The sequence below is a fragment of the Drosophila eugracilis genome, unplaced genomic scaffold (genome assembly GCF_018153835.1).
Source record: "Drosophila eugracilis isolate 14026-0451.02 unplaced genomic scaffold, ASM1815383v1 contig_445, whole genome shotgun sequence".
NCBI lineage: Eukaryota > Metazoa > Arthropoda > Insecta > Diptera > Drosophilidae > Drosophila > Drosophila eugracilis.
Genome location: NW_024573311.1, coordinates 333,914 through 352,394, shown reverse-complemented (window position 1 = coordinate 352,394; position 18,481 = coordinate 333,914). Strand labels below are relative to the sequence as shown.

Sequence of the window (18,481 nt, the reverse complement as noted above, 5' to 3'; positions counted from 1 at the left end):
TTACGTCACTGCTATTTTATATAAGGTAAAAGTATTTAAATTTGTTATATGTAAAATGTATTTAAGGGTTAAAATGTCGATTTTTTATGGCTCAGATACAAATATTTTCAACGCTTTTGAAAGCTAGGTTTAGTTTTCACTCGGAACTTGCACAGATCGGATCTCTTTTAAAACTAAAAACTGAAAATGACTTTACCTTTGTCAGAAAAGTTTCTGTTTTGTATCTTTTTCCTGGCCCATCTTCATGTGGAAACTTACGCGTTTTTTAATCCCTATCACATGGTTATACCTCCAAACGTTCTCGAAGATGCTGACTTGGATACGGTAAGCTTAAGGAAAGCCAGGAAATTTGTATATGTTGTGCGTTATTTCAGTCAAATTTAAGTTAATACAGAAAAGCAACTTAAATCATACATTAAAGAAGATCAATATAAGATCAATTATAAAGAAAAAGTCTTAGATTTTCCATAATGAAAAATGGAAAAAACAAAAAGCAAAGCGTGTGCGAGATTATATATATACCAAGTCTATATTATACATTTTTTTATAGGGGTCAGACTACTGGCTCAATTTTCACAGTTCGAGCAACTCATCTGTTTTTAATGGTTTAGGTAGTCGCACTTCTCCAAAGTATTTGTGCTAAAAGCTTATCTAACATGTTTATTTATGTCTTTAGTTCCAACTGATTAGTAAATATGGATATCCAGCCGATAATTATACAGTCGAAACAGACGATGGATATATATTAGGAGTGCACAGGATCGCCCGACCAGGAGCTATACCTGTGCTGATGGTTCATGGTCTTTTGGATTGTTCAGCCACTTGGGTGATGTTGGGACCAACAAAGTCTCTAGGTAAGATGGAACTATATCCAATAACTATATATAGTAAGATTCACCCTCTCCTGAAGGTTACCTAGTATATGAACAGGGCTACGATGTCTGGATGGCCAATGTCCGGGGTAATACCTATTCAAAAAGACATGTCCGTTACACCTCTGATGACCCTGAGTTCTGGGATTTCTCCTTCCATGAAATGGGTGTCTATGATGTGCCCAGCATCATTGATTTCGTACTGATGCGTACTGGATTTAGTCAGCTGTACTACATTGCTCACTCCCAGGGAACGGCTAGCTTTTGGATCATGGCCAGTGAGAAACCCCAGTATATGGATAAAATCATTTTGATGCAGGCCTTGGCCCCGGTGGCCTACTTGACCCACTGTCGCAGTCCCGTTGTGAATTTGTTGGCTGCCCAAGATGCGGCGTTGACAGTAAGTTGAACTTAAATTAAGTTATTAAAAGCAACCCTTCTAATCTAACATATTATCCTTAGTTTATTCTTAGATCCACTGGTTATAATGAGTTCTTCCCGAGTACCACTTTGATAAACTGGTTAAAGCGGGTTGGTTGCCATGAAACGACTATAACCAACATGTTCTGCGAAAGCCTATTCTTCATCATATTTGGATTCAATTATCAGCAGCTGAATGCAACGTTGCTTCCAATAGTGACGGGTCACACGCCGGCAGGAGCATCCATGAAGCAGTTGAATCATTACGGACAGTTGAGGAACTCACGAAGATTCCAGCTTTTTGACTATGGGATTTTGAATATTTTCCATTACGGTAGTATTTTTCCACCAATTTACAAACTGGAGAATGTCAAGGCCAAGGTGGCGTTATATCACGCCAATAACGACTGGTTGGCTCCGCCGGAGGATGTGGAATTACTATACGAACAACTTCCTAATGTCGTGGATAAGTATCTGGTGCCAGATGAAGACTTCACCCACTTGGATCTGATCTGGGGTATCGATGCCAAGAGACTTGTCTGGGACAGAATGTTAGCAGTTATGAAGTTTTATGAGCCGCGCTCTTTCTCAGATTTTGATAACGAAGATTATAATAATTTTTTGTAATTCTTTGAGTATAATAAAAATGTTTTAATTGTAAAAATTAACTTAATTTGTTTGTTTTTATTTAATTACCTTATAATTATTTAGTTTAATCACTTTAGTTAAAAGCGTGTCAGCTAAATAATTACTAGTGACTTCCTAACCGGTTTCGTTACCATAGTATTACACCTAACATTGTATAAACTATTAGTGTGATTTATCAGCTTATCAATGTTCTACTCGGCTTTCACATCAATTTAACATGACCTTAGCCAACTGTCAAGCTGTTGCTATTTCCATTTCCATTTCCATTTCCACTTGTTGAGCTATGAAAACTCGTTTGATTTATTCTCAACAATGCGGTATCACTGTTTCATGCATATTGATTGCCCTGATTCACGTGAGATCTAATCGGGTCAAGGAGGGGAGTAGCTTAACTAGCTGAGCCAACTAAATTAGCTGCTCGGATCAAAAAAGGCACACGACTAAACTGCATTGCTCAGTGGCAATTGATCGTGCAACGGGAGTAGTTCTAGTTAGAAAAACTTTATGACTTTTGGAAATTGTTAGTCCTGGTTTGAGGGAGGGGCTATGGAAGGATAATAAATAATCTGAAATGAAAAAGAAGTTCTAAAAAGTTCTTCAAAGTGATAAATCATTTCAAGAAATGTGTTGAAGTTTTCATTGTAGATGAAACTACAAACTAAACTTAATAATTATGTATTATTAAAAAACACGTTTAAATGGCATAAATTAAGGATAATAATATAAAAGCTTAATGGAAAACTCTTTTCCTTTCTGTAAATAAAAGTATGCGAATATTACGCGTTAAGAAAAGTGCCATAAATAAATAATAAATTTATAAATTATATAAGTAAATATGGTTAGTGCATAAATTACACCAAAATTAGTGAATCATTTGATAAAAATCAAAAATATTTCAAGGCTAAAAGTTAGGGTCTCGACATTTATCACACCACTTACCAGCAACTTAAAACAATTTTCCACATGCACTTTTAACAGAAAGAGATCTCGCCTTAAGCTCTTAATTGGCCAATTTCGCTGACTTAAATTGATTTTAATCACTTCCCAGTTGCATGTTGCAAATTGCCGCGATCGAAGTTAAGTTATAGAAGGAAATAATGCTTAGAAACTTTAGTGTAAGGCGCTTGTGTGGCACTTTGATCTGCCTCAACTTATTTTGTTATATTGTTTCCTGTGACTTGGTTAAGGTTCCCAAAAGCATTTTGGAGGATGCAAATCTGATAACGGTAAAGAATTTATATACCTTGATCAATATTTTATCAATTAAATATATAAATTCCTAGCCTGATCTCATCAAGAAATATGGTTACCCAGCGGAAACTCATAAGATCCAAGCAAAGGATGGCTTTGTCCTTACTGCCCATAGAATACCCAAGCCTGGCGGACAACCCGTCCTAATGGTCCACGGTCTGTTGGACAGTTCGGTGGCCTATGTGATATTGGGACCTGAAAAGTCTTTGGGCTTCTTGCTCAGCGATTTGGGTTACGATATTTGGTTGCTGAATACCCGAGGAAATCGATATTCGCGGAAGCACAAACTATACCATCGTTACCAACCGCAGTTCTGGGATTTCTCTTTCCATGAGCTTGGGATCTACGATCTACCAGCTGCCGTTGATTATGTCCTTGCAAAGAGCAAAGGATTCGAGCAGATCCACTATGTTGGTCACTCCCAGGGTACCACATCCTTTTTCGTGATGGGCAGTGAACGGCCTGCCTACATGAAGAAGATTAAACTAATGCAGGCCTTGGCTCCAGTTGCATTTTGGGACCACATTGATTCCCCGATTATTCTGACTTTTGTTAAGTACTGGCGACTCCTGGCTGTAAGTTGATGTTTTATTGAAAAAAAAAAAAACTTAAATATTTATTTTACTTGCTTCTCAGTTTATTGCTAGATCGCTTGGCATTCATGAATTTCCACCGGAAAATGAAGTTTGGCGTAGTCTGTTTCATAAGATCTGCAGCTTTGCTTTCCAAAACACTTGCACCTACTTCATCCAAGAATTAATGGGCGTGAATTTCCAACAGTTTAATGTCAGCCTCGTCCCACTTTTTACTGGGCATGCTACCTCGGGTTCGTCACTCAAGAGTCTGATCCACTATGGCCAAGAGATCCACAGTGGTGGGTTCTTCAAGTATGATTATGACAATGCCTGGGAGAATCGCCGAAGACATGGAGCCGACACTCCGCCACAGTATAAACTGCCTAACGTTGACTGCAAGGTAGCACTGTACTATAGTAAAAATGATCGCCTAACTTCGGATATTGATGTTGTACGATTGCGAGACTCTCTGCCAAATGTGGTGCATGATTACCTGATCCCTAATCCCAAGTTCAATCATGTGGATTTTATTTGGGGTAATGATATTAAGAGTATGTTGTACGATCGTATGCTGGATGTTATGAAGAGGGTGGATAATGGGGAGTTGTAGGTTAGATTTTAAGGATATTTAAGTGAACCAAAAACCAAATCAAAGGAATTTTAAAAACCAACTTTTTCATCCTAGTCCAGAAATTAGTTTAATTTTAAAAATGTTCTTCAAGGGATTCAAGTAGTTCATTTCTAGAAAATTCTTCTATAAGAACTGCTTCATTAATTAGTTAATTTATGTATGTTATTATAAGCCTTTTAATTTACAGGGCTAGTTTGTTAATTAGAAACCACTTCTCTTTAATTAAAATGCAAACAACTTTTGCAATGGAATTTAAATGTGAATTGCAAGATTTGATTTCTCTCAGCCCAATCATCATTAGTAGACTACTCAGAAATGCCACCATGAAGTGAGCTTTCACTTGGTCAAAATACTTAACTTAAATCAATTTTAGTTTGCCAAAATCCTTTGCGCACAAATAAGCTCATTCTTAGGCCAACTGATAAGATTTTGTTAGTATTTTTGGCCCAATTAAAATGCAGAACGTCAGTTGAAAATGTTTTTAAGATGCAAAGCTTTCTGTAAATATAAATTTCAAAATTTAGTTACTGTCTCAGCAGCAGACGTGTAAATTACCATAAAACGCATCGAAACATGAAATCAGATTAAATATTTAAATCGGACAAGAGGCTTGTGGCTAGTGCCAAAAAACAGAAGAAGCTCCCAGCATATGCTGATATTTCTATAGGAGCTGTCGGAAATTTATTGCCAGTACATTTTATTTAAAACTCCATTGCATCTGACACTTGCAAGTATGGGAAGGCCCCTGCAGCTCTCTGCAGTTTGCCAAAAAACTGAATTTGCAACTGACTCTGTCGCGTTCGTACGTATGTGCGAGGAGTATCTTTTTTTGGTGTTTTCTTGTTTTTTTTTTGCCTGGCAACCACAGGAAAATAAAAGTGTCATTCTATAGATGCAAACTTAATTGTTTGCAGTCCGAGTCCGAAACCGGCAGAACAAACAACAGCATTTGATATTGTGGCACAGAGGTTGGGGCTGCCACAAGTTTCCATTTCTAAAATAAAGGCCAAACAAACTGCTCTCAGAAATATATAGAATTTGGGTTTGATTGCTGAAAAGAGAGGTTTGTGTAGGAAATCATTTTGAAGTGAAAATCAAACCAACTGACTTTGAGATGGCTGCGTGAGTGACAGATTCGTTAGATTTTCCCTTTTTCAAGTAATTGCCACAAAACGTTTAATCTTAATGATATACTAATTATGGCTTAATAGAAGTGATATAGCTTAGATTAAAGATCAAAGGTTTCCCGGAAGCGAAAACCATATTAAAGTAACTATTATGGATAACCTAATGATCTCTTTTGATAAATTAATCGAAATTTTGTCACATTTTCATCTAGTTTCACGTCGCAACTTATTGTTTTATGCCCCATAGTTGTAATTAAATTCCTTGAATTTCATTATCAAAGAACTAACCACGTTCAAGCTTACAAAGTTCATGTCATCACTGGGAACAGAAATCATTTTACATAACTTTGTAAGCTGCAACGTGTCGGCTACTTGATGTGAAGTGATGGCATACACCCCTTCAGTGCATTGTTCTACGTTCCCAACTGCATGTCTCGTCTCCTTGATCCGCTGTCTCCTTGTCTGGACTCCGCCCGTGTGTCGCCACCGCCTGCTGGACATGTCCGGTCATGTCAAAGCCCCGGGTGTTGTTTTTACGCCCGCAGTCAGCAGGCAACAGGCGAGGAACAAGAACAATCCCTTACCCAATCCCTATACCAATCCCCGAGAATCATTCAGACGCCTGGCGCCCGGGAGTATCAATCATGTCACTTGACCGAGCGGAAATCGAGTTCTCACAGAAATGCAAATGGGACTTGGCCTCATAAGTTTCGAAAACAGAGAGAACCGTCAGAAGGGGGCAGGGCACTGAGAACAACGCTCAGCAGCAAATTAAATTGTCAATTCGATTTCAGGGAAATTCGTTAAAATTCTGTGGCCACCATTGTTTAATGCATTTACATGTTAGAGTCCAGAGTCCGATTAGGACTAACCAAAGACAGCAGGTCCTTTGTCCAGGCAGGACCTGCCTCCGTGGCACAGATCGCCGGTCGAAACAAAAGCCGAGGCCAGAAAACCAATCGAAGTCATTTGAAGATTTGCGCACCGATTTGCATTTGAATGGGCCAAAATGGGTAAAGTTTGAGTGTTTGCTTGGCTTTCTTTTGGTTTGTTTTTTTTTTGGCCAGGCTTAGGTCAAGGACCAGCTGTTGTGGTTGTGGAATGGGGCGTAACCCCGCCCACAGCATTGTTTTGCGATTGTTTTCCGGGAAGGAAGGGAGACGAAACTATCAACAACTGGAACTACACCAGAAATAACCCCAAACTCTTTGGCTTGTCAGCTGCAACAATGGGATAGGCCCGAAGTGTTGTCTACTTTCGGGGGCCAAAGTTTTGGTTTTAAAGAGAAAAGGCGAGTTCAGTGGATGAAAACAACCATCAACTAATGCAGTTTATATTAAAGTTGCCTTACAGTTTAATAAGCCATTTAATAGTTCACATTTCTTTTGTTATTATTAATTTATTTTTTGGCCAGCGCATAAATCGATTTACTCTATCAAATTAACAGCTGTCAAAAAAAGAAACAAATTCAATTATAAACATGAGAATAATTTATTAGAATAATATTTTGAATATTTTTCTGTCAGGTAACTAAATTAAACAAAAGATAAGTAATCAATAAAATTATTTCTACATCCATTTTAATTAAAATAACTACAAAATATCTCTCTAAATCAACAACTTCTTCACCATAACCAGCTGTCATATTTTGCTAATTCAATTAGTAATTGGCTTACCATTTTATCCACCTTCTGCATCCAATTCCCTTTGCATTTTTAAGGCAATAAGGAAAGTGGAAATACCGAAGCTGAGATCGAAAATCGAAATAACGAAACCGAAAACTGTGGCCCATCCATTTTCCCGTTCAGGTGTAGCTGGCTAATTGAAAATAATTTTTACTAACGATACCCAGTGAAAAGAAAAGCAAACGTAGAAGTGACTTACGCTGCAGCTCCCTTGAAAACTTAATGAAAAATCAAACCAGGACGTGAGCGGCGAGAGAGATTGTGGGTGGAAAATGGGGATCTGTCAGAAGCCAAGAGGTGCAAGTGCAGGTCGAAGCTCCAGAGTTTTCTTTCCTTCTTCTCCTTCTGAAAACCTTCTGCCATACGTTGGGAAACGCATGTCAGATGAGCAGTCGAGCAGCCAAGCGGAAGTGCTTAACACCAAAACCCATACAAGCACGTGCACGAATGTGGCCATTTTAAACTAACGCACACAAGCTCAGTGGAAAACAAAATGAAAAAAAAGAGAGCTCAAGTAGTATGAAGAAGAACATTCTTTGGGTTAGTTTTCCTCCTTGGCCAACTAGCTGCAAACTAAAGTAAACTAGAAAATAATTTTTGTAAATACATGGAAGGTACTCAGGTGTGTTTGTGTGTATAAACTCCCCACCACCTGGGCCACTGCTGTTAAAGTGCCTGAAAGCCAAGTTAATACTTGAAAATAATTTATCGAGTGCATTTATAATTGATGTTATGTGGTTCTATCCTGGACCATCAGAGCACATCCATTGTTGGCTGTTGCTCAGGTTAGTAAGGTTGCTGGGGAAAATGTACTTTCAATTATTATTTGGAAATAAAAGTGAATTTATATCCATTCAATTGAGTTTTATGGTTTATTGGAGTTTTCACTAGAACTTAGAAGAATGAAAATAAATTGTTAAAAATAAGTTATATGTTTTTCTGAAGGAACTTTCATGCAATTTAATAGTCTCTCTGTGGTACATCACAAGGAACATGGCTAACCAATGCTATTAACGACTTTTAATTAATGTTTTGTAAGTAAAAACTGCCCCTGCCAAAAAGCTAACCCACAAAGTATCTGATTTCATAATCAAAAGCGCAATTTGATTTCCACCCAATTTAGTTTAGCAGAAAACCAACGAAAAACCTCCCCATCTAAAGGAACATTTACAATGAGTTCACTGTGCTTTGGATATTCCCATATCATAGACACTCGTCTCATGTTTTCCTGGCCAAACAACAACTTTTCTGGCCATCATTTTTCGGACAAAACTGGATAGAATGAACATAAGGGAAGCTTTACATGCTGTACAGTACATCAAAATGTCTAAAATTTCATAATTGCAATGGAGTTTCAACCTCCAGACGAGAGATTTGCCTTGGGTTTCCCTGGGTTTTCCCTGTGCTTTCCGACACTCACCCGCAATAGAATACTCACAACGTATTTAATTATATGTTCTCTGTTTTTGTTTATTTTGTGGTTTGGGGTAAGAACTTTGAGCAGCTGTTTTCGGTTGTTTTCTGCGGTTCAGTTTTCCTGTTTTTTTTTTAAGCTCACAGATACAAAGGATAAGCTTGCTGTATGAAATTGCATTTTAATTAATTTAATTGCAAATGCTGGAGTACTCCTATTGCCGGTTTTATATTAAAAAAAAATATTAAATCAGGATTTTGCAGGGAATTTTACAATGTGAATTCTTTTTAAATTCTTTCAGTAAAACTTTCTCTACAAGCGAAAAGAAATTAAAGTCCTACTCGCAGTAAATTTGAAAACCATTTCTGCCCTCAAAAATGAACATCGAACGATTTGTCATGGCTCATAATTTGGCCTTTATCTACGCCTTAACTCGTTAACAAATGTGTCTGAGGACTCCTACCCCCCATCATACAACCTTGGAAAACCCAATTTAAGGCTAGTGTCAGTTGGTGTAACGCAGAAAACAAAAACTCAGGCGGTGGGAAAACACAAAAAACAAAAATGCCATGAAAATGACAGAAAAAAAATCAAAAAAATCTAATTAAAAATTTGCTGCAATTCGAGATAGTCCTGGGCCCACCCCAAAAAGAGCCCCCTTGCCTCGCAGGGACAAACAAAAAAGCAATTACAATGCCTCAAACTGTTGCAACTTCCTGCAATGACAACAGAGGCGCTAAGCATGGTACACAATATTAGCAGTCAGACCCCCTCAATTCCCCTGTTGAACATTTTTCGCCCGAAAAAAAAACCCCCCACACAGAATGGATACCCAGCAGCAGACCAAGTCCTTCCTTACAGTGTGAGCATAGTCCGGCGAACAGGCAGTCAGGATATCCAACTGGTTACCAGTTACCCTCTCTCTGCATCCTTGATGCTCCGCTCCTTTGGGTAGCAGTTTCAGTTTCAGCGTCCGTCTGTGTTAAATACGCGAATGTCCTTCCTAATCTCATTTGGTGATGTTATCCTGAACGACTGAGCGGAGCAAGGACTCCATGGAGCAACAACTGTACACCACACTCCCTCGCTCTTTTCGTTTCTTCTCGCTACTCCTCATGGCTTTGGCAACTCCATTCTGTATTTTTTGGTTAAACTTTTTACATATTGTTCGCCAAAGTTGAATAAAAGAATCCTGTTCAGATAGCCTGCCAATATTTGTGAAGATGTCCTGATTAGTTTTGCGTATTTTTCAAAGTTTTTGAGTTACTTTTTTTATGAAAAACTTATTAAACTTAAGATAACGCTGTTTGCAGATACCAAAACTTTCCTTATAGTTTAAATTTCCCTTTTAAGGATTTTTTGGGTTATTCACTTAAGTATTTCCCAGGGTATTTATGAAGTCCATTTAAATTTCCCTTTGCTTATGGTTATTATAGCCAAAGTATTTTTTGCTGTTTGCATTCCAACCCGCGCACGTGTGTGTGCCCTGGCTATGTGTGGGTGTGTTTGTTAACCCGACAATGACGACGTATAGCGAATCCCGCCCGTTCCTGTGGCCGCTGCAACCGCTGTCTCCGCTCGGAGCACGACAAAACGCATGAAAGAGTCGAAAGGGAGGGAAAGAGAGAGGGGCATGGAGTTGGGCTTATAGAAAAAGCAAAGGAGGGAAGGGGGGGCTAGGAGTGGGTCGGCAGAGACACGTACACAGTCGCACACAGCAAAAGCCAGGCTAAAACGCCGCCAGTCAAAAAATTTGCTGGTTTTCTTTTTTCGTTCATCTTTTTTTTCCGGTCCAGCTTTTCCCGAAAAAGCGGAGAAAAGTGCAAAAAATGTTTCGCACCCGCGGTGGCCAAAGTATTTCTGCTATTCCGGGATGCCGCCCGGGTAGGGATGGTGTGGAGTGGCATGGCTTGGAGGGCACTGTTATTATTGCGTTTTTATGCATGCTCGCATATGGCGAATGTCCTTGGCCATGGTTACACCACATGATATACGGCATTAAAGTGGACCAAAAAGCCGCGCGAGGATGAGGCAATGGATTTTGGGGTGCGAAAGTGGTTTTCACTGCTATATGTTCCGGCAGTCTTAGTGGCAAGAGCGAGCGTGCTAAAAGTTTTTAAATATTTTAAGCTTCAGTGAATTATAGGCGTTGTCGGGTGGCTAAAGTCGATTCCCATGGAATTCTCTAAGTGGAGAAATAGAAACAACTTTAAAGTTCATTTTATTGTTGAATGGATTATGTTTCGATGATTTTTATTATTTAAATGTTTTGTTTCCTTTATCAAGGTGTTGATTTCTTTATTGATTTCAATTCATTTTGATTGTTAAATTTCTCTATTTTTCTACATTTTGATTTAAGTTAGAGATTGATAAGGTTAATATAAGGTGGTTAACTAGCCAAACATAAGCCCTTAATCCAATATAACTAATAACATATACATGTGTTAATCTTTGTATTCATGCAATAACCATCCATGTCATCAATCTCGGTTAAGGTTACCATTCCCTACTCCTATAACTATGATACATAATATACTTTTCTTTGGCGCCAAGGCCCCTACCCCAAGGTTCACACTCGGATAAGGAAAATATAAAAATCAATACTACAGCAATTAGGCTCCCAGCCTTCTTCCCCTCTCTTTACCACCATTTGCTGTCCGATTTTGTGATTTATTGGTTAGTTAGAAAAAAGCCATACAAGATGGAGAGTTAAGGATCTGCGGGGAAAAAGTAAAATAAACAACAATAAATTGAGGCAAATTAAGCAGACGAATGCGTTGCCTGTCAATATTTGCATAGGCGAGTGAGACGTTCATTTGGGTTGGTGGGTGAGGGGATCAGGGTGGAGCCACTTAACACCTTCTGATTCCAAATACAGATCAAATACTCCAACAGGAACGTGGCTTATTAAGTCGAACGGATTACGCACTGGCCTGAATGGGGTGAGGGGGAGTTGGGCACTTACCACCACGATGCACGCTTTTCTTGTTGGGTTCTCAGTCCCTCATTCCCTTGGTAGTGATGTATAGCATACACTGTGATAAATAAATACCTTTAAATTCTGATTTGTATATCATAAGTTATTTATTTAAGAAACAAATAAGATATTCTTAAATATTTCTTTTAATAAAAAGTTGGCTTAGGAACAAAATCAATAACTTTATATCACGAATCAAAAGTTTTTCATCTACTTTTTTTCCTGTGTAGATAAATATCTAGAGCAGGTCACCTATTTGTATTTGGCTTTCAGATATCGAATGTCAGTTACCGTGGGGCATTCTTCATCATCCTCAATCGCCGGCTCTCGATTTCCCGCTCGATTGGCCGCTTCGGTGTCAAAACAAACTGGAAAACAGCCCGAGACGGAGTCCAATTCAGAATCAGTCGAACAAACAGCGTGGTCTAATAATATTTGTAGATCGTAGAATCGTGGACGCTGACACCTTAGATTGAGGAATGAGGGATATAGTATGTACGCATATAGGAATAGGAATGTCGCCATGTGCACGATTGGGTCGGTGGCCGGGCTTATCAGTGGTGCAGTGCTGGCACCGACATTACCTGTTCACTTACCTGAAATACCAACAGTGGCTTTTAAAGTAATAGGTCTTGTAGTAAAAGTCAAAGTTGAGAAATGGGTCTCTCACTTCAGTGAAAGAGGGAGAGTTACATTTTCAAATCATAAATTAAGTTCAAGATTTTTTTAAATGCACAAAAAAATATGTGAATAAACTTAACAAAGTTGAAGAAATTTGATTCAGAATCTAACATTATTATTGGGGTTTTTAAAGTTATGAATTTTGTATTAATTTGATTCTAAAAGCTTGTGCACATCTGTGGAAGTTAGCTTTTAAAATAGTTATCAGTTTGCTGTGTTTTATGGCTTTAGTTCAGTTTTCCGATAAGGCCGATAAAGTGCAATTCGTGCAAGTTACAAGTAAATATTTGTTGTTTTGATTTTATGTTTAATTAAATATTAACTAATTGCTTAGCTTTAAACCTTAAAACTTGTATTCATTTTATAGATGATCACCCTTTTTGCTCATTGGCAACCATTAAAATGATTCAAATCCGAAATATTCCTCTGGCAATGCTTCTCAAACTGTAGCCAAACAGCTTAGTTAGAAGTTGGAGTTCGAACTGACAGTTTGAATGTTTTTACACCATTGAAAAACTATAGTAAGGTCATATGTAGGTTTATAGACTATTTAAATATGTTAATTTTACATACTACAATAAATAAAAGAATTGTTAATATAATTAATTACTAATTTAACAAACCTAATATAAAATTGTGACCCACGAACTAACAAATGCTATACTTTAAAAACATTTTTAGGGAAAGATTTTATAACATTGCAGTGGTCTAAATCGTTAATTATTAGATATACAAACATTGCGCATCTTTTTAGGACAATTTTAAATCCTATTATTAATTTTTAACCGTGCATATGTATGAGACTCAAAGCAAACATGTTCGAAGCGCCCGCACGGTGGTTGCAACCAATTTATAAGAAGTTCGTTGCTCGGCCGAACTTCATGGAAGCCACTGCTTGCAGATGCCCGGTATGCAACCACCAGTCGTTCAAAAATCTCATGCGAATCGGTCGTGTTGCGGATGGTTCGTCGCGTTCAAACGTAAATCGCGAAATTTGAGTCTTAAGGGAAATTTTTGAAACAATTTTGTGGTCTATCAAAGATAATGCTATAAGGATTTAAAAGCATCCACAAAGGAAGTTAAGAGTGTTGAAAGATCATCAAAAAGTTACTTTTGAGAAGTGCCCATAAGTGTACTAATGATAACTGCCAATTTACAAGTCGATCAGTGAGTCCTAAATCAGATTTGAAACTGAAAAATTCTCAAAAAAGGAAAAAATCATCAAATAACATATTTAAAATTTTTAATTTTGATAAAAGTGAAATATATTAAAAAAATTCACCCACTGGATTAAAGTGAAAAAAAATAAGAAACTGGATTTAAAAAGTTACAAAAAATAAGTGAAAAGTGACTAGTTTTGGGATTATTAAAGCCATGTTGTCCCAAAGTGAGCAGCCCAACTAAAGCGAGGATATAACCGATTCTAAAAAGGAACACCTAATCACCAATCTCAATTCAAAGCGCACCTTTTTGCGGATTCTAATCACCAGAAATGGAGGACGAACTGCGTTGCCCCACGTGCAAGCAGCTGTACGCTAATCCCGTGCTGTTGCCCTGCTTCCATGCCCTCTGTTTGGGCTGTGCCCTGGACATCCAGACACCTTACAATCCGGGATCTGGTGTGCCGGGGACTGTTAATGGATCGGGAGGAACCTCATCAGGTGGACACAATGGAATTCACGGCAATGGAGGTGGTTCCGGAGGTGGAGCAACTGCCACTGGGACAAATCCCAATGGACCCGGCACTCGACACAGCTCGCATAGCTCGGCTGCCAGCACAGCCAGTTCGAATACCGGAAGTGAGAGCGTCACCTCCGACCAGGATCAGTCGGACAAGGTGAGCATCTTTAGCGAGGCCGACTCAGGTGTCGTCTGCTGCTCGAACACATCCCGACCGGTATCGTACGCCGGCACAGGACTCCTCCCGGGAGTGGGTAATGTGGTTGCTCCACCAGGAGCCGCCTACTGTCTCACATGTCCGCTCTGCCGCAAGCTCGTCTTCTTCGATGACGGCGGCGTTAGGAATCTGCCCACTTATCGCGCCATGGAGGCCATTGTTGATCGTTTCTGTGCTCGGGAGGCCCTTCGTTGTCAAATGTGCGAGTCGGATCCCAAGGTCGCTTCCTTGGTCTGCGAGCAGTGCGAGATTCGGTATTGCGATGCCTGTCGGGAGTTGACTCATCCCGCTCGTGGTCCGTTGGCTAAGCACACATTGGTCAAGCCACGTGGCGCAGCCCAACAAAGGGAGTCCGTCTGCGGGGAGCATGAGGAAACTCTCTCGCAGTACTGCCTCAACTGCAAGGCCCCAGCCTGTGGACTCTGCATTGGAGAACTACGCCACCAGGCCCACGACATCCAGTCCATCAACGTCACATGCAAGGCTCAAAAGGTGAGTCCTCTTTTGGAGTTTCTTTTTGAAATTATAAATGTTTAGAAATAAAACTAAATAATAAAAGTAAAGGGAAATAGGAAATAACATTTAAGGTTCTGAAAGTAAAATCTGACATTGGTGAACGGAAATGAACTGTCCTGAATCCAAAGACTCCCTTCGAAAGGAAGAAAAATGCGGCATTAAGACAAACTAATTAAGAACGAAAGTGAGGAGGATGGGCGAATAAATATGTATTTACTAGCGAAGTCACCGCATATCCTGACCACATCCTGACTTACTTCCTCCTTTCGCCTTGCTTGCTTTTATTTCGAGTTCTCCCTTTTGGCTCTTTGCCTGCCTTTTTGTGGAAAATTTATGGCTTGTCTAGTGGCCTCGAACATTTTTCATGCAACATTGTTTTGGTGCAAGTATTTGGGGATATTGGAATAGAAGGATAGGTGGGGCTTCAAGGATATTAGGAGACCTATCAAATTGTTATAAAAAAAAACTTTACAGATGACTATCTTCAAAAAGACTCTTAGCCCCTTAGCTAAGCAAATCATTTCATTCAACAAAATTCCTTCACAAGTCAAAACTTACCTTCGTCAGCGGGGGCTTTCGTTTTCCGGGGGCTTTCCAAGTGCCACAATCTTACAACTTTGGCACGCTAATTCAGCGATAAGTTTTCCATTCGGGGTTTCCTTTACCTTTACCTTTTTGGAATTTAATTTCACAGAATTTCGTTGCCATTTCATGTTGCCCGCTCTCACCTGTCGTTTTGGTAGCCGAATTCATGAATTCTTCGCCTGTCGTCGAATCACTGGCAATTGTCAACGGCAACAATTTTAATATGGCAAATGTTTCAAGTGCCTGCACATCCTGTCATCCAAGGACAACAAACCGACAGCAGCGGAGAAAAGGACATGCTGTGGCAAGGACAGACCAAAGTGCGAAAAGTGACAAATTGCAGCGGCTGCCAAAACAAAGAGTGACAACGGAGAAAGGAATCAACTGTCGAGTCAGGTCAAGAAGGATATGGCCCGAAAGGAAATAAGGCAGAAGGAATAGAAAGCGTCTTTTGTTTTAAAGAAATGAATGCGCAAAAATATTGCAGAGGTTCTTGGTTCGGCCAGAAAAAGTGACTTGAAATGGGATGTGAAAAAATTTAGAGTTTAATTTTGTTAGAAAAGTTTTTTATATTTAGTTTTAGGCTTCTATTTAAATGCTTTTCAAAAGTGATTACTTATAAAGTATAGCAGGAAATCAGTCTCAGTGTTGGCTTTTATATTAAAAATATCTTTAAAATGGCTAAAAGAAGCTTAAAAGGTTTTAAAAGCAATAAGCAGCATTAACTTGAATATTTTTTTAGACACATTTTCCATTATTTTCACCATATTTCATAATGAGCAACCGATTTGATAACAGTATCTGGTTCATATTTTGCCCCATTTGTATATCTATTTGGGTTGAATGTTTCCCCATCAAATTACGAATTCCAGAGCCTTATCAGTTTTATCATTGCCGCAAATGAGCCTCATTTTGGCAGCCTCTGTCCGTATTTTCACTCACCTAGAACACACCTTGATCGATGTTTTTTGGTGCAGACTTTCATAGATTTTAGATTTTCCATTTCCTGTCTGCTTATCTGGTCACATATCTCTGTACTGACGCATCTTTCCGTCGTCCGGCAGCGGCGGCGGCCTGCAACTGATTTTCAATTTCCATTGTTCGGCATCTTCGCCTGCAGGCGTAAAGTCAAAATTTCGAAAGAACAATGCCAATTGCCAAAATGAATCTCTGTCCCCAGGGGCAGCTGATTCGGGGCAGCTGCTCAACGCATAATGGCACAAGCCAGGTGAGGTTTTTACCTCCAAAATACCAGCTCAGCCCCGCATGAATGACACACGCACGCAATCCAGAGTGACGCCTCCGCCTTTATCCCCAAAAGAGTTGATAAGATAGCCGAGGAGGGGTAGTCATGCATCCAGTCATAGGGTAACTAATGAAAACGTAAATTTTTGCTTGTAGTTTTGCAAATTAAATGTTTTATCTGTGAGTTTTATTATATATTGGTGGATAGTAGGAAACAGGAAAGTTTTACTTTCTTATTTCAAAAATGCCTCAATTTAATCCCTTTCTATATACTTTAATTCCTTAAAAGGATCATCTATGTATATAACATTTGATGTTACTTCTCTTAAGATTTATTTGCCCATAAGTTCACCTTATTTTGTGCCATTTTTCACACCCATTTGTGGCTGAACTCCATCTACCTGTCGTTTCTGGGCCAGGTAGTAGGAGTCTGGCTGGGTCGCGTACTTTCCCAACTTGTTGTCGGGTCTCCGTAAATCATTAATTTCGGTGTTTATTATGCAGTTGCTTATTTTGTATCCTGTATCCTGTCGGTTTATCCTTGGCCTGCTTTCTGCACCTCGACATTTTTCATTGTTTTTCCTTTATTTTTTCCTCTCTTTTTCGCTCCTTGTTCCTTCTCCTTTGAGATTTATGACACCATCAAAGTGCAGTTGTCCGTTGGCTGTGGAAAAACATTCTCAAATATTTTGCAACATGTTTCGTGTTGTACCAACCACCACTACTGCCAGTACCATTACCATCACCACCACTCACCACCCTCCACCACATCCCTCGTTCCTTTCCAGGTCCTGTCAGATGATTGCGCTGCATTTGTTCCGTTTAATATGGCAGCATTCCATTGTTTTTCCCTCCACCAACCCTGGGGCAATGTTCTTTGGATAGATGTGTGTCGAATCCATTGGAAATCGCCCAGCGTTCAGGTTATATAGTTCTTTGTAGATCTTTCAGGCGCTTAACAATGATGCCTTCAAATAGGTTACTCTATGTGTTATTAGGGGAGGTGAATGGAATCTTTAAAGTTTTGTTGGAAAATTTCTGATGTTGATGATATAATAAAGTATTGTTCAAAAAACTGTCAAGTGGAATAGTAGGTTATAACTTTAGACACTAACAAAATGAATGAGGAAAGTTTTTAATATGAAAATAAACATATCTTATCCAAAAATTGCCCCCATGAAAAGCAATAATATTTCCCCTATCCCCAACTAAACATTTCTCTGTAATTTTTGTGAGCAAACATACGAATTCCCTTTAGGAAGCAGAACATAGCTGGAATACCTCCCATCAACTCCCATCACGTCAGCCAGTTCAGTTAATTACAGTCCAATTACAGGAATTTTATGTGTAGATACATTTGGATTTCTGACTTTGGCAGCCGGGCTGGCCTAGCCTGTCTCTCCATCTCAATATAATTAAGCGGAAAAATGAATTACATAATTAATAAACAACATTCAACGCCAGGCTAATTAACAGACCATCCTGCTAAGGGGGGGGGCTAAAAGAAATTAAAGCTGGCTTGAAAGAAAGCTCAGTCACATGAGAAAGGCACATCCCTAAAAATGCCAGGACAATGCTTGTTGGGCCAAAAGCCAGCACAGAAACATGTTGTGGAAAGCCAAATTAATTGCTGAAAGGAGAGAGAGGGTAGGAAAAGGAGAAAAGAGCGCCCAACATAAAAAATAAATAGAAGAAAATGCGTGGCAATAAAATGAAATGAAAACCAGCCAGGCAAAGGAAACAATGAAAATTCCTCTGCCACGTGAGAGTACGGGAGGTGTACTCTTCCTAATTCATATAAAATTTCCTCTTTTTTTGGTGCAACTCTGAAATTATTTTGTCATGAGGAAATTTCAACAGTTGCTTGTTCACTAAATAATAACAAACCCCGCCCTGCCAACGGGTTGTAATTTTTACCTTTCCTCCCACCCACCTTTTTAGGCTGTTGTTTTTCCAA

At 39.1% G+C, this 18,481-nt stretch overlaps 3 protein-coding genes across 4 annotated transcripts in view; all 3 read left to right on the top strand.

Moving 5' to 3' along the window:
- The first annotated feature begins 132 nt into the window (after nucleotides 1-132).
- LOC108110528 (lipase 3) lies at nucleotides 133-1,960 on the top strand. The gene is made up of 4 exons (XM_017219609.2): nucleotides 133-324; nucleotides 677-854; nucleotides 911-1,272; nucleotides 1,335-1,960. The coding sequence occupies exons 1-4, from the start codon at nucleotides 187-189 to the stop codon at nucleotides 1,917-1,919; spliced, it is 1,263 nt and encodes a 420-aa protein (XP_017075098.1). The 5' UTR covers nucleotides 133-186; the 3' UTR covers nucleotides 1,920-1,960.
- Nucleotides 1,961-2,421: 461 nt separating this feature from the next.
- LOC108111229 (lipase 1) lies at nucleotides 2,422-4,654 on the top strand. The gene is made up of 4 exons (XM_017220631.2): nucleotides 2,422-2,460; nucleotides 2,989-3,166; nucleotides 3,224-3,766; nucleotides 3,828-4,654. Exons 2-4 carry the CDS (start codon nucleotides 3,038-3,040, stop codon nucleotides 4,374-4,376), a joined length of 1,221 nt encoding a protein of 406 aa, XP_017076120.2. The 5' UTR covers nucleotides 2,422-2,460; nucleotides 2,989-3,037; the 3' UTR covers nucleotides 4,377-4,654.
- Nucleotides 4,655-13,191: 8,537 nt separating this feature from the next.
- Nucleotides 13,192-18,481, top strand: part of LOC108110706 (E3 ubiquitin-protein ligase TRIM9) — a 77,443-nt gene continuing 72,153 nt past the window's right edge. For both annotated transcript variants that reach the window (XM_017219850.2, XM_017219849.2), the window contains exon 1: nucleotides 13,192-14,670. In XM_017219850.2, the coding sequence (XP_017075339.2) occupies nucleotides 13,774-14,670 (897 nt within the window). In that variant the 5' untranslated portion in view covers nucleotides 13,192-13,773. The remainder of the gene's footprint in view (nucleotides 14,671-18,481) is intronic.

What these genes read in the sequence shown, in the direction of transcription:
- LOC108111229 (XM_017220631.2), top strand. Translation starts at nt 3,038, where the DNA reads ATGCTTAGAAACTTTAGTGTAAGGCGCTTGTGTGGCACTTTGATCTGC. An exon ending in AGGATGCAAATCTGATAACG is followed by an intron (nt 3,167 to 3,223) that starts GTAAAGAATTTA and finishes ATAAATTCCTAG; the next exon opens with CCTGATCTCATCAAGAAATA. An exon ending in AGTACTGGCGACTCCTGGCT is followed by an intron (nt 3,767 to 3,827) that starts GTAAGTTGATGT and finishes CTTGCTTCTCAG; the next exon opens with TTTATTGCTAGATCGCTTGG.
- LOC108110528 (XM_017219609.2), top strand. Translation starts at nt 187, where the DNA reads ATGACTTTACCTTTGTCAGAAAAGTTTCTGTTTTGTATCTTTTTCCTG. An exon ending in AAGATGCTGACTTGGATACG is followed by an intron (nt 325 to 676) that starts GTAAGCTTAAGG and finishes TTATGTCTTTAG; the next exon opens with TTCCAACTGATTAGTAAATA. An exon ending in CCCAAGATGCGGCGTTGACA is followed by an intron (nt 1,273 to 1,334) that starts GTAAGTTGAACT and finishes TATTATCCTTAG; the next exon opens with TTTATTCTTAGATCCACTGG.